At 52.6% G+C, this 13,507-nt stretch overlaps 1 protein-coding gene across 1 annotated transcript in view; it reads left to right on the plus strand.

Annotated features, from left to right (window-relative positions):
- The first annotated feature begins 11,442 nt into the window (after nt 1-11,442).
- Nucleotides 11,443-13,507, plus strand: part of LOC111811985 (tubulin beta-2B chain-like) — a 3,047-nt gene continuing 982 nt past the window's right edge. The window contains exons 1-4 of the mRNA XM_023712062.1: nt 11,443-11,687; nt 12,420-12,528; nt 12,765-12,875; nt 13,211-13,505. Of these exons, the coding sequence (XP_023567830.1) occupies nt 11,631-11,687; nt 12,420-12,528; nt 12,765-12,875; nt 13,211-13,505 (572 nt within the window). The 5' untranslated portion in view covers nt 11,443-11,630. The remainder of the gene's footprint in view (nt 11,688-12,419; nt 12,529-12,764; nt 12,876-13,210; nt 13,506-13,507) is intronic.

The following is a 13,507-nucleotide window of genomic DNA, read 5'->3' on the forward strand; positions in this document are numbered from 1 at the left end:
GATTTTTTTCACCTAAAGATTTTCTTATTTTGAGGCTGGAGAGAGACAGTGAAGAAAAGTCTTAAATCAGTCGCCTTGAGGGAAAAGTGTAATGGCTTCTTCTAGGGCCAAAAGAAGTGGAGACAAGAGCTCTGTGCCTGCAAGGTGCGCCCCTCTGCGCGCCCCCGGCACACCCGAGGCCTTCCGCTCGGGAGTCTAACAGCCCTTTCAAATCTGTTCCTTTTACAGTCAGATTCCATTTTTGAGCCCAGGAAGTAGCAGAAGACCTGAAACCCTTGCATCCTTTTTTTTTTTTCCGGAACCTGGCGTTGAACTCAGGCCCTTGCGCTTGCCAGACAAGCGTTTATTCTACTGAGCCGTCTCCTCGGCCCCGCATCCCCTTTTATTATTTATAGCTTTTTAAATTTTTGTCAAGGGAAGAATGACCAATGGAGCAACGGGAGAATTTGGACTGATGTGAGCGGTGTTTTAAGTAACTGAGCCATAACTTTGATTTTCTGTTTCGCATTTGCGCTCACGCCTCGGGCGGCCTTTCGCTCCCTCGCCTCGGGCTGCCCCGACCGTGTGCTCGGCCTGCCCTGCTGCTGAGGACGGCTGGACTGCGCTGCCTCTGCGGCCAGGGCCACCAGGGCTGACCCCAGGCGCCGGCGGCTCCGCCCACCCTGGTCACCGGGCTGCTGCGGGGACTCAGCACTAACTTTTGGCTCCAGAAGCACGCAGGCAGGAGGCGGGGAAAGCCAGAACACCGCTCTCCTCCCGTGCACAATGTAAACGAATTTCCTTTTTTGTCTCCTATAGGTTCTTCTTTATTTGAGCAAAGCTAGAGGGTTTAAACTCTGTGGGTGGGGCTGTCCCTGCGCCCTCCTTTTCCCACGCAGGACTTGACTTTAATGAGTGTTCTGAGTCAAATCCTCTGTGGGGGTAAAACTCTTTCTTTGCTTTTCTATCTTTTTTTTTTTTTTTAATGGTAGGGAAGGGTCTACAGGGTGTTCAGGGTCTCACTACTAGATCGGACTCACTCATCTGCCTGTTTACAGCCTCCCAAGAGCTGGGATTACAAGAGCACCACCACGCCCAGTCTCAATTGCCGTCTCAGCACTCCGGGGAGGCTGAGCCAGCACCGCAGGCCGGAGATTGAACACCCCCAACCCCCACCCCGCATTCGCTGAGCTGTTTGGCCGGCCCTTCTTTTTTATTTTATTTTTTTAAATTTATTTTTATTTATTTATTTATTTATTTATTTATTTATTTGTATTTGGCACAGCGTCCACAGGTACAGGGTCTCACTGCGCAGATCAGACTCTTAGTGATTCACCTGTTTACAACCTTCCAAGTGCTGAGATTACGGGCAATGACCACGCCCAGTCTCAATCTGCCCCGGGGATCGAACCCGGCCCCTGCGACTGCCTAAGCAGGTAAAACCCTTTCTAATGAAAATCCACAAAGGAAAGGTAAATGGAGGAATCAAGCTTGCAAAAGCGCTTCTACATACACAGACCTCTGGCTATTGACAGCCTTTCTGCCCCATTTTTAACTACTAGTAAACGGATACACCTTTTTCCTTCTGGTGTCTTCTAGGCCTGTTTCCTTTTTTCCTTTGTTTTTGTCAGAGGTCCTGGTGAACCTTTTGCCCCAAGTTTTTTTTGGTTTGTTTGTTTTTTTTTTGTTTTTGCGGAACCGGGGATTGAACTCAGATCCTTGTGTTTGCCACTCAAGCGCTTATCCTACTGAGCCATCTCCCCGGCCCTGCCCCAAGTTTTATACCTGATAATTGTCAACATCAATGCGCTCCTGTGCTGAGCACTGACCTACCAATGCATGTCACCCCATCCTGCACAAAATGAGAAGTGTCCCCTCAGCCACTGCTTTTCCTTACCCATAGTGCCCCTGTTCAGGTGCCATTTGCTGCCAACCAGCATGGCTGGTTCCCAGGAAATAAACTGTGAGAGGACTGAGAGATGAGGGAGGAGGGCGGAGGCCAGGTGGGGCCCTCTCTCCTCAGGGAGGAAAGGCGCTGCCCCAGGACCGCAGAGCCTCTATGTACACTCTGCAGGTTGACGTCAGTTTCAACCTCTCTGCCTGGCAACCTGTCTGCCAGCTAGGACAGCCTGTTTCCGCGGCTTGAGGTTTCTGTGTTCTCTGGCAGGCTTGTCTGAGCCCCGCAGATGTGGCTATTTCCTACACCCTTCGAATGTGCAGAAGCCCAGCCCAGCCCAGCTGGCAGGAGAGAGGGAAGAACAGAGAAGGCCAGAGTCGCCATGGTGAAGTTCCGTGGACATCCTCCTGACCGAGGGCGACCTGGTGGGCACTTCCGGAAGTCGAGGCCCTCTGCATCAGCGATCCCTTTGTCCCTTTGGTGTTCACCCTTTCCTGGCTTTGTGGCGGCAGCATCCCAGCACACATGTCCCAGACAGATTTAACTCCTAACGTCCCAGAACCAGCCTGGGGATGGGCCACAGGTCACTGGAGAGCTGTGCTCTGCAAGAGAAGAACTCGTGGCTGTACCCATCTTCCACGTGGGTGGCAGTCACAACTTACGTGTCCCTCCCCATGCAGTGGGCAAGGCAGAGAGCTGGGCTTCTCATGAAGTCTCTGTATCCCTCTCTGGCCCTGGCTGGCCTGTGTCCCCTTTTGCTCCAGGGAGAGCAGCAGGCCAGGTGGCCGGAGCTTTCCCAGCATGAGCAGCGACCAGGAGCTTTGTGACACCTCTCTCTCTGGTGCCTGTGACTCAGTCAGGGCTTCTGCCCTCTCCGCGGCTCCTCAGCTTCCCTCCCTCCGCAGATGCTTGCTCCTGCTGGGGCTTCTCCCACTTATGCCAGCTCTGAATCCACTTCTTTCAAAGCCCTCTAATTGTCTCCATAGAAGTCGCTAAGGATCTGGGCTGTCTGGGGTTGGGTTTTTCTTTCATTTGTTCATTCAGTAGGATTTTGGATAAATGGCACACCTAACTTGTGGGCTGTGTGTGTGTGTGTGTGTGTGTGTGTGTGTGTGTGTGTGTGTGGCTTAACGGTAGAGCACACACGTAACTCTCCATGGGTGCCTGGGCCACACACACACCCACCACCCACATGCTTACGTTCACACCCAGTTTCCTTCTGCCAGATTCTTCACAGTCCTCGCCCACCTAAGATTTCTCACGTCATTTTGTTCCTTCCCCGACTTCAGTGTGCTTCTCGCTCCAGTGTCTTTCTGCAGTAGCTCTTGGATACCCTCTGAAATTGGGTTACTTTTTCTTAAGCCTGCTGGAATTTTAGGACTCATTGTATTCATTTTAACGGTATTGCAGCGTAGTCTGGCTTCTGAAAGTTTTATAAAACTGCCTATAAACACATGTGATGCTTCCATTAAGTTCTGGCTTGCTAATAGCATGACCATCAACATGCTCTTTCACCTTGTCACTGACAGTCAGAAGTAGATTTTCTCCTAGAATCTGATTCTCTTTCTTCAGGTCCTCCTTGAAAATTAAAAGCAATGTGCATATCAAATAGAGATCAAAATACCGTGGCACATTTTTTTCTGAATATTTTACAGCTTTCTAGCATTAAATACTGATTTGAAAACAAAAATTCCATGATCTCCTCAGTAAAAGGGACTTGATCTTTTTTTTTTAGGTTTCTCAAGAGATCTATCATCTATCAGTGAGGTTCAGGAAGTTGGTACCATTTTTTTCCCCCATGAAAGCTGGGGTTTCAATTTTTGTATCTCTTCATTTTGTAGTGATATCTAATAAGCGAACTAATTAATCACTAACAAGGAATAGTCAAACTTATGTGGGGTGCACAGGCTGATAATTCCAATGTTCTGGGAAGCTGAGGCAGGACAATCACAAGCTCAAGACCATCCTTAGAGGCCTAGCAAGACCTTGTCTTAAAAAAAGAGCTAAGATATACCTCAGTGTGAACGCTCTAGGATCAATTCACAAGTAGGAGAAAAGGAAGGGGGGGAAGGGTTGAGAGGGAGAGGAGGAGAGAGGCGAATAAAGGAGGGAAGGAAGGAAGGAAGGAAGGGGAAAAAAAAGGAGAAAAAAAAGGAGGTAGGGATACAAGCACCAAAGCAGCAACTTTTCAAAAATTCAAAGATAGTCCAGAGGCAGGCGCTTCATCCAGGCCCTAAGTCTGGCAGGGGCCAGGAGGAGAGTTTCGGTGTATTTAATCTGAGTAGAAAACCTATGGGATTAGGAATAGCTGTTTGTTTGCTTTTGTTTTTAGTTACTTTACATTTGTGGTATTTTATCTACTCCAAGAATACTTACTGCTTGCCTGTACTTAGTTCTAGGCCACACGGGGGAAAGAAAGGTCAGTGCTACGGGGGCTGTGTGAGTCTGCTTTTGGTCACATTGACAAGACACCTGAGCCAGTCAGTTTATGAGGAGGAAAGGTTTGCTTGGCTTCCAGTTGTGGAGGTTTCGGCCCACCCTGCACAGCCCCGCTGCACATGGTGGGGAGGCCAGCTCCCCTCCGGTCACTGGGAAGCAGGCATGGGCCCAGCGCCCAAGGTCCCCTCCAAGGCCAGCGGCCCCACCCACCCCACCGCCTCCCACCTACCCCTGCCGTCGCTCCACCACCTCCCTGAGCCTTCAACACAGAGGCCTCTGGGGGCCACTCCAGGCCCACACTCTCACAGGGTCTCTGTCACTAGGGGATCAGAGCCAGCATGAACCAGGATCTGTGGGAACAACTATGACCTCAGCTTCAGGTCTCCAGAAGGGCAGGCGAGAGCAGCCTGTGTGATGTGGGAAAAAAAAACGTGGTATTTTGCTTATTTCCTACAAAAATTAAGAAATGGCTGATGATGATGGCGACAGTGGTGATGATTGTTCAGAGTGACCGTGGCATCTCTACAGGACTCTCATGACTTACATGAGGTATGAGTTTTTCCCTTGAAAGGGCAGTCCATGAGGAGGAATGGACATCGGGTTTACCAAACATAGTGCCTAGTTTTTGTTCCACGGAACTTCATTACTGAGCCAGCAGCTTAAAATCTATAGGAAAGAAATCTCAAAATGAAAATGCACTAATGATGCAAACTGCAGCAATGAAGAGGGGTCAGGCTGACATTCGGGCCCTTACTGAGGCTCTCTGCTGAGATCCTTTGTGGCCCTAAAGTCTGGGACCTGGAATCTGGCCAGACAGTGACCAGAACAGAAAGAAACATGGTGGCAAAGTATGTTTGAAATAATAGCATCTGATCTTATTAACAATGCAATGCATCCTAAGCATGTCATGCCTTCCAATATGGCCTTATTAAAATATGTAAAATTTATAAATAAACATGCATACATACATAGGATGTGTGTCTTTGCCGGTCAAGATGCGTGACAATGAGGCTCTGTCCCCACTGTCTGCGTACATTAAATGCAAAGCCTGCGCAAGCCCATGTGAAGAAAACCCTGGGAGAGAGAGTGGAGATTCCTAATGGCTTCAGCAGCAAGAGTCCCATGCCACAGGCACGTGAGCTCTGTCACGGGAGAAGGGGAGGGTCATATTGGGTGACACGGGGTGGACAGAGACCTGGAGGCTTCCGGGAACTACGTTTTTAGGTCAGTGGCCAGCTGACATCCTCTGACACGTCCCGTGCCTAACCTGGAGGGCTGACAGTAACACCAGAAGGATGCTTCCCATCCTGTTTGAGGGCCTGACTTTCAAGCCAAGATCCTGGACCACACACTATGAGCAGCAGGTGCCCAGTGGAGAAGAATGAGCAAAGAAATGCCATCATTCTGAACTGTATTTCCGATACCGCGGGAATTATTTTCAGCAATATGTTGGCCAGGGAAAGAGGTAAGAAGTCACCCCATGATAGTGTCGACTTTTAGAAAACCTCTTGGCTGAGGAGACAGCTCAGAAGCATAGCATCTGCCTGGCAAGCGAAGGGCCCTGAGTTCCGTCCCTGGACTCACATGCCATGCTGGCCCCTGACCCCCGGCGTGCTGTGTGGATATGCTGGCACAGGCCTGTAAAGCCAGCACGCGGGAGGCTGAGACAGGAGGATCACCGCACATGTGAGATCAACCTGGGGGCTTCAAAAGTGAGCCCAAGACCAGCCAGAACTACAAGGTGAGACCCTGTCTTAAAAGTAAATAAAAAACCTTTCTCTGCCCCTTCACTCTCTTTCTTCGAGAAACTTTGAATGATATATTAACACTAAGATGGAAAAGGCCATTCAATATTTAAGAAACACCGAGAAACAAACACTTTTAGAGATTAATTTTAATATGTATAAATTTGTATTAATGTGTAAAAGGTACATACAATACTTTACAATCGTAATCATGTTTATGCTCACAGACTAATGTTCCTCAGCACAGTTGTCACTACACATGACAGAGACCACATGTATGACTGACTAACCACAAATCAATTATTTGAAGTGAATTTTGTTTGCAGCTGGATTTGGGGAGTAGCTCAGTGGTGGGGCACTGGTCCAACATGTGCAAGGCCCTTAATCCATCTCCACCACGGCAAAAGAAAAAGTATCTGTACTGAACAGGGGTAGACCTCTTTCCTTGTCATTATCCCCAATCATACAGTGCGACAATCACTTACCTTGTATTAAATCACAATGCAAGTGGCATTCCTTACAATTGTATTGATTACAATTAAACTGCATCGTATTAGAATCCAGAGACAATCAAATGAACAGGAGGATGTTGCTTGGTTCTGTGTAAATATGACCCCTGCTGATTTGGCTATGAGGGCAGGAAGGGGACAGCCTGGAGCCTGTCACCTCAAAGCTGGCACAGGCAGGGTGACTGTGCACGCACATTATTGTGCAGCCATCAGCACTATCCAACTTCAGGGGTGCTCTCAGCTTGGAGAACTGACAGTCTACCACATACAAACCCCCCACCCCAATCCCTGGCAACCACGCTTCTGCTTGCTGTCTCCAGGAATTGGACTCCTCTAGAAGCCACATGAGCGGAAGTGCACAGTGCTTGTGCCTGGGGGCTGATTTGTTTGCACTTCTAACATCTTCAAGATTCCAGCATGTGGTATGCGCATTTAAATTTCATCTTTAAAGGCCAAATAAATTTCCCTGTAAGTACAGGCTGTGTTTGTTTATCTGCGCATCCATGCTGGGTTGCACAGATTGCTTCTGCTGTTCGGCTACTGTGCGTAATGTAGTTTTGAATATCTCTTTGAATTCCTACTTTCAGGTCTTTTGCATAGAACTGTGTGAGACTAACCCTTTTGCCAAGTTTCCCTTTCTATGGGCTATCTGGAAAGAGACAGAGTATTCTTTTCCTTTTTTTTTTTTTTTTTGGTGGAACCGGGGATTGAACTCAGACCCTTGCGTTTGCCAGTCAAGCGCTTATCCTACTGAGCCATCTCCCCAGCCCGAGACAGAGTATTCTTGAAAGCGTTCTCTTGATGCATTATTAATGCATTTTCTTAAAAACATACGTGAATGTTGGTGGCCACACAAGGCAGGCTGAGCTCCTCAAACCAAGAGAATTCCTGTTTGTGCAGAGAGGTCCCAGCAGTGCCCATCAGGGCTAGGAGGCAGGGTGTCCCCGTGCTAATGTGACTGCGCCCATCTGAATACACATTGTAATTTTATTTAAATGGCAAGCAAAGGTCTAGCATGCACTCGGAAGAGATGTGGGGGCTGCAGACACGCTGTGGGCGCTGATTGCCAGCAGAGCAGTTTTCTAATGCGGGCGACATTTTTACAATCACTGATGTGACCTTGTTGATTTAAACAAGCTCGGAGCTCCCTACACATCTTGCCGTGTGTGCTCCTCCGTTCCATCTAGGGCTCCCGTTCAAGGACCCCTTCCTACGTAGAATGCTTTGCATAGAAGCCCTCCCCCCTGTGCTCCAGCTTTCTTTGGGGGCTGCTTCAGCTGCGTGAGGTGTCAATCACCCAGCCCGCCTGAGAAGCTCACAAACCCCTGACACCAGGGGGGAAGGGAGGCTGCCTAGAAAGAGGAACCAGCGCCCTAGAGGGCTGGGCCCTCCTCTCTCAGCAGATTCTGACAAGGAAGGCAAATCTCTTCATGAAAGCTCAGCGCTGTCTGACTGGATTGAGGCCATTTTAATCCAAATTCATGGTGGAAGGCAGCAACAGAGCAAGCAGTCTTTGGAGACACAGAGAGGAAGAGTCCCCACACTGCGCTGCGCTCGCACACGCGGAGTGCTCTTGCTTACTCCGGTCTTTATCACCTGGGTCGCACCCACCCGGGCAGCGCCTTTGGTTTCTCCGGCGGGCAGGGAAAGAGGAGGGCAGTGGGATATGAACCAGGAGAGGGACAGCAACTAGACGGAGGGCACGGGTCCCCGAGATACTCTCCGCACCCCCTCCCATAGGAACAGTGTGGAGCTGCGCGCTTGCTGGCCACCGTTCTAGGTAGGGGCAGCTGATTTCTTTACAGAAATACAGAAACGTTAGGATTGGTAGCTTTCCAGTATTCCTAACTGGAGAGCACTGAGAAATGTGTAAAAGAAAAAAAAAAAATGATGGATGTGCAGCCGTAGCCAGCTCTTTCTTTCCTTTTCATTCACAGGCAAAGTGCTGGTTGTCTAGGAAACCGCTCACATCTCACAGTAGAGAGGAGGTGGGGAGGTTGCAGGACTGAGCTTTAGCTGGTGAACACAACTGGCTGCGTGTGTGGAAGGCGAAGGCATCTCAACTGAGCAGCCAGTAATTCCACTAGCTGCATCAAGATGGATTATGCGTTAAGAACACAACACTTCCAACATTTACTGTGCATTTATACATAGCCCTCTTTCTAGCAGAATTCCTTGTAACAATGACTCTTTTGTGTAACAGACAAAGGCACCATCATTTGAGATGTCGCCAATGAAAATAATCAGAGAATTGCAAAAGCCAAGCTGGTTTTAATCGTTCAGTGGCTCACTCTTGCTGGCCTCAGCCACACAGTCGTGCATAAAAATAACGCTGAATTTTATTTCATACAGTGGTATTAAACAACTATCTCTGGAAGGGGACGTTTTAAATGTTAGCATATCCTTAAAACTTACCTCATGTAACAGATCAAGAACTGCACCGTCTCCAAATCTTCATGTGTGGTATACAATGCCCCAGACTGAAAAAAACTGTTACAAACAATACAAAATCGCAGGGCCCCCAACTGAGAACACCTTTTCCCCCTTTGGTTTCCAGTAGCTCTTTCTGCAAATTTCATGAAATAAGGTTGATTTTCTTCAAATGCCAATAAACCCCAAGACCTTAGGGGAAAATGTGGCTGTCATCATTTCAACACAAAATCAGGTCCTTGCGAAAAACGGAAACGTGCACCACCATAATCCCCATAGAATGGTTAAGCAGGACGATTCCAAAGGGCTGGGGGCGGGGACAATGCCCAGGAAAGGGAGGCAATCTTGGGCCCAAAAGGCTGGATCTCCACAGCATCTGGGCCTTTGGAAAGGTGACTTCCAGTCTCCTTGATTCCAAACCTCTTCTCCCAAAAGAAGCCCAGAGAAAGGGCTCCATTGATCTATACAATCTTGAACACGCGTTTGCACCCGGCACTCGCCAAGATCTGGCTCTGAAAGAAGCTGAGAAATGAATTCGTGGGGCGAAGGGAGCCGACTAGGATTACCCTGGTGGGCTGAGCCCCACGGCGAGGCGCTGGCCGCCCCTCTCAAGCCCGCCACACTCGCGGGGCAGGTGTCGCTGTCGCCATTAGTCCCGGGGCAGCTGGGTCCCACCGGAGCCTCCACCTCGAGACCAACACCTGCTACGGCCCCTTTAGCCAGGACACCGTGACCTTCCCCAGGGACTTGGGTGTTTGGCAGCAGGGATTCGAGTCTGCGCCTTTTATTTCAACCTGCTGTGTGCCCTTGAGAATTATTTACCCTCAAAGTTTGCGCATTTGTGGGCTCTGGAGTAGGAAATCGGGAGTCAGGGACCTGGACCTCGGAATCCCGCTAATGGAACCAGAGGCAGACCCCCTGCTTAACTCCCATTCCAACCTTAGGCCGGAACCCGCGGAGGCCTGGGGAACTCGGACCCCCAAGATGTCTGCGGATCGCTGGGCTTTTGTTCTCCTTGCTTTTCTTTGTACAGTGGAATTGAGTTAAAAGCCCCCTCCCACCCCCAGTGGGGAAGGGAGGCAATGACAGCTTGCTGATGCTCTGGGCGGGCCTCCTTCGACAGCTGCGAACTCTGTGCCACCGCGGGACCCCGGGACCCTGGGCTTCTCTCCCCAGAGGATGCAAAGAGATGAACTCACCCTGCAAACTACCCGTCCCGGGGAGAGGGGTCGAATCCGGGAACTGCAGGGCGCATTCCTAACCCCTTCCTTTGTCCCGCCTGCAATGCGTGTGGGTTGGGTTCGCTGGACACATGCACACTCACCCACACGGGCGCACACGCCGCAACAAAGAGCTCAGCTCCGTCCTGGAACCCAACAGTGCGGGTCCGAGCGTTCCGCGTCTGCGCACACGCTCGCGTGGCCGTGCAGGGTCGACGTGGACCCTGCCTCGCCCTACTGCAGTTTGGAGGCCACCCACACCCAAGCCGTAACACAAGGTCTGGGACCTCGTGGCCGCAGCGAGGAGATTCAATGCCCGCGGTGGTACAGCGGTGCTTTCGGAACCCGAGCTTTTACTTGTCCACGCAGTGACCGAACATGCAGCAGGGGTGCCTGAGTGTGACTTTCAATTCTTAGCCCCCAGGTCGTCCCACGCCTTTGAGAACCCTTTGTTCCGCCGGCGGCTCCGCCCCCAGGACCCCACCCACCTCCGCCCGCAGCTCGGTCCACGCGTGAGCAGCCACGCCTACCTAGCCCTTGCGGGGAACAAAGGCCTAGCGTGTGGTGGCACTGTCAGGGCGCCCTGGACTCGCGAGGGGTCCGGCCTAGCTGAGGAGGCCGAGGTCGCCCTACCGCTGGCTCTGCGCTGAAGCAGCCAGGGGCTCCAGACAAAGAGGCGAGAGCACGCGGGGCTCCTGGGCCACGGTGTTCAGGACTGTACATGGCCTTGAGGGGTCCGGGTTGCGCCTGACTAGGGCTGGGATCACCTGCCTTCCTTTCCCTAGGGCTCTGTGTGGCGGGCATCGGTAGGCACAGCGCCCGGCCCCGGGGTTGGGGAGGGCGTGGTGAACTCGCCAGGTGCACCGGACTCGGGGACTATATCCTATGGCGGAAGAGGCGGCCATCCCCTGTTCTTCCACCTGCACCACCCTAGCTCCGGGTAGCCTCTCTCCCGACCTGTCCTTCCAGTGCCCCGGCCAGCGCCAGCTCGATCCTCACAGGGTCAAGGGAGTGAGCCGCCTCCACCCTGCGCCCTTCCCCACCTCCCACCGCTCCCCTCCCCCAAGCCCTACACAATACTCACCCTACCTCCGCAGGCCGCCCTCCCCACCCGCCCGCGCTGATTGGTCGCTGGCTCGCGGTCCAGCCCCCCGGACGGTCCCCCGGCCCGGAGCATTACGTCAGCCTGCCCTGGCCACACTAGCGGGCTGGGGACTGGGGGGCTCGAGCTGGGGGCGCGGTCTGCATCGTGCGCCCCTCCCTCTCTCCATAAAAGCCCCGACCCTCGGGCCCGCGGCTCTCAGCCCGTCGGTTCCGAGAGCGTACTAGGCCGTCTCGCGGTGGGCGTGGAGGGAAGGACAGACAGACTCAGGAACGGAGACCCGAGCCAGGGAGACGCGAGCGAGGCACCATGCGCGAGATCGTGCACATCCAGGCGGGCCAGTGCGGCAATCAGATCGGGGCCAAGGTGGGCGCGCCTTCTGGGGTGGGGGAGGGGTGTCGGGCCGGGCGTCCCTGGAGGTCCTGTGCGCGGTGCGACGTGGGCAGGCCGCGCTAGTCAGGTACGGACGGTCCGGATCTCTCTGCGCAGCTGAGGGACGCATGGGATGGGCGTGGAGCGGCTCCGGGGGAGTGTCTCATGCATTGTCGCTGAAACCCCTTTGCAATCCCGCCGGTCCCTTAGTCCTTTTCTTCACGGTTGGACTCTTGGCCAGGGGCGCAGGTATCCGCGAGGCTGTGTGCGCCGGAGTGGGGAGGGACCGGGACGGGAGAATTGATTTTACTTGCTTGAGACCGAGCTGAGCTGCAGCAGAAGGGAGGAGAGCGATTGTCTCGCGGCCGCTGGACGTGCTTGGAATCTAAACCCCGTCCGGCGCCGCCCGCCCCTCCCTGCAGACTGGACACCGGGGTGGGGTTGGGGGGAGGGCGCTGTGTGCAGGCTGTGACCCTGAGGGCGGCTCACCCGCAGTCCCAGGCTTTGGCTAGACTCAACTCCCTAGGACCCCAACTTCCCCGCCTGCAGCTGTTCGTCTGGGCAACGCCCAGTATTCACTTTCTGACCCTGCAGTTTTCAAGCCAGGGTCACGCCGCCCTTGAAGGCACCTGAAGTGTTGGGTTGTCAGAACTGCACGGGGGTTTTTCCTTAGGAACCGCAGCGCCCCTGGGCAGTTGGTGGCTAAATAGCCTTTTTCTGTCTCAGTTTTGGGAGGTCATCAGTGATGAACACGGTATCGACCCCACTGGCAGTTATCATGGAGACAGTGATTTGCAGCTGGAGAGGATCAATGTGTACTACAACGAAGCCACTGGTAATTGCCTTTGCCTCCCAGCCCCGTCCTTTTTGCTTCCCCCCTTTCCCTGGGGCCAGTTTTCACACCCACACACTGGGATGCCCTCCCCTGTGCCAGGCAAGCTTTCTCCAACCGGTCCTTTGGTTTCCTTTGTCTGGGGGCTACATCCCTGCCTCTGAGAAAAAGGGCGGGACCAAGCCCCTCTGTCCAGAGTGCTCTGCCTGCGGGTCTGAGGTAGCTCTCCTTCCCTGCAGGTAACAAATATGTACCTCGGGCCATCCTGGTGGACCTGGAACCCGGCACAATGGACTCAGTCAGGTCTGGACCCTTCGGCCAGATTTTCAGGCCAGACAACTTTGTGTTTGGTGAGTGCATAGCTTTGCTGATCTTAGGAGGAGGTCCTTGCTTAGGCTGGAGAAGGGTGACTGCCCGAGGGCAAGAATGAAGAACTTCCAATTGTGTGCAACTGAGCTTTCAGGCAGGCTTGAAAAATACAAAGCTTTGCCTTTCAGCTTCTGATGGCCAGGAGTTCCAAGCTTCTTTACTTATAATTATATGCATGAGCACATCTTTCTAACATCCTAATGTTTGGTGACAACCAGATAGAATTTTATCTGAGCACTGACTGCTTTATTAAGGGGGTTAAGGTGGAAAGGAACTTAACACAATCATCAGCAATTGAAGAATTTTCTCTCTGCAGGCCAGAGTGGTGCTGGGAACAACTGGGCCAAGGGCCACTACACAGAGGGTGCTGAGCTGGTGGACTCCGTCCTGGACGTGGTGAGGAAGGAGTCGGAAAGCTGTGACTGTCTCCAGGGCTTCCAGCTGACCCATTCTCTGGGGGGCGGCACCGGCTCGGGGATGGGCACCCTGCTCATCAGCAAGATCCGCAAGGAGTACCCCGACCGCATCATGAACACCTTCAGCGTCATGCCCTCGCCCAAGGTGTCTGACACCGTGGTGGAGCCCTACAACGCCACCCTCTCAGTGCACCAGC

Source organism: Octodon degus, unplaced genomic scaffold (genome assembly GCF_000260255.1).
Source record: "Octodon degus isolate 3935 unplaced genomic scaffold, OctDeg1.0 scaffold00023, whole genome shotgun sequence".
NCBI classification, from domain to species: domain Eukaryota; kingdom Metazoa; phylum Chordata; class Mammalia; order Rodentia; family Octodontidae; genus Octodon; species Octodon degus.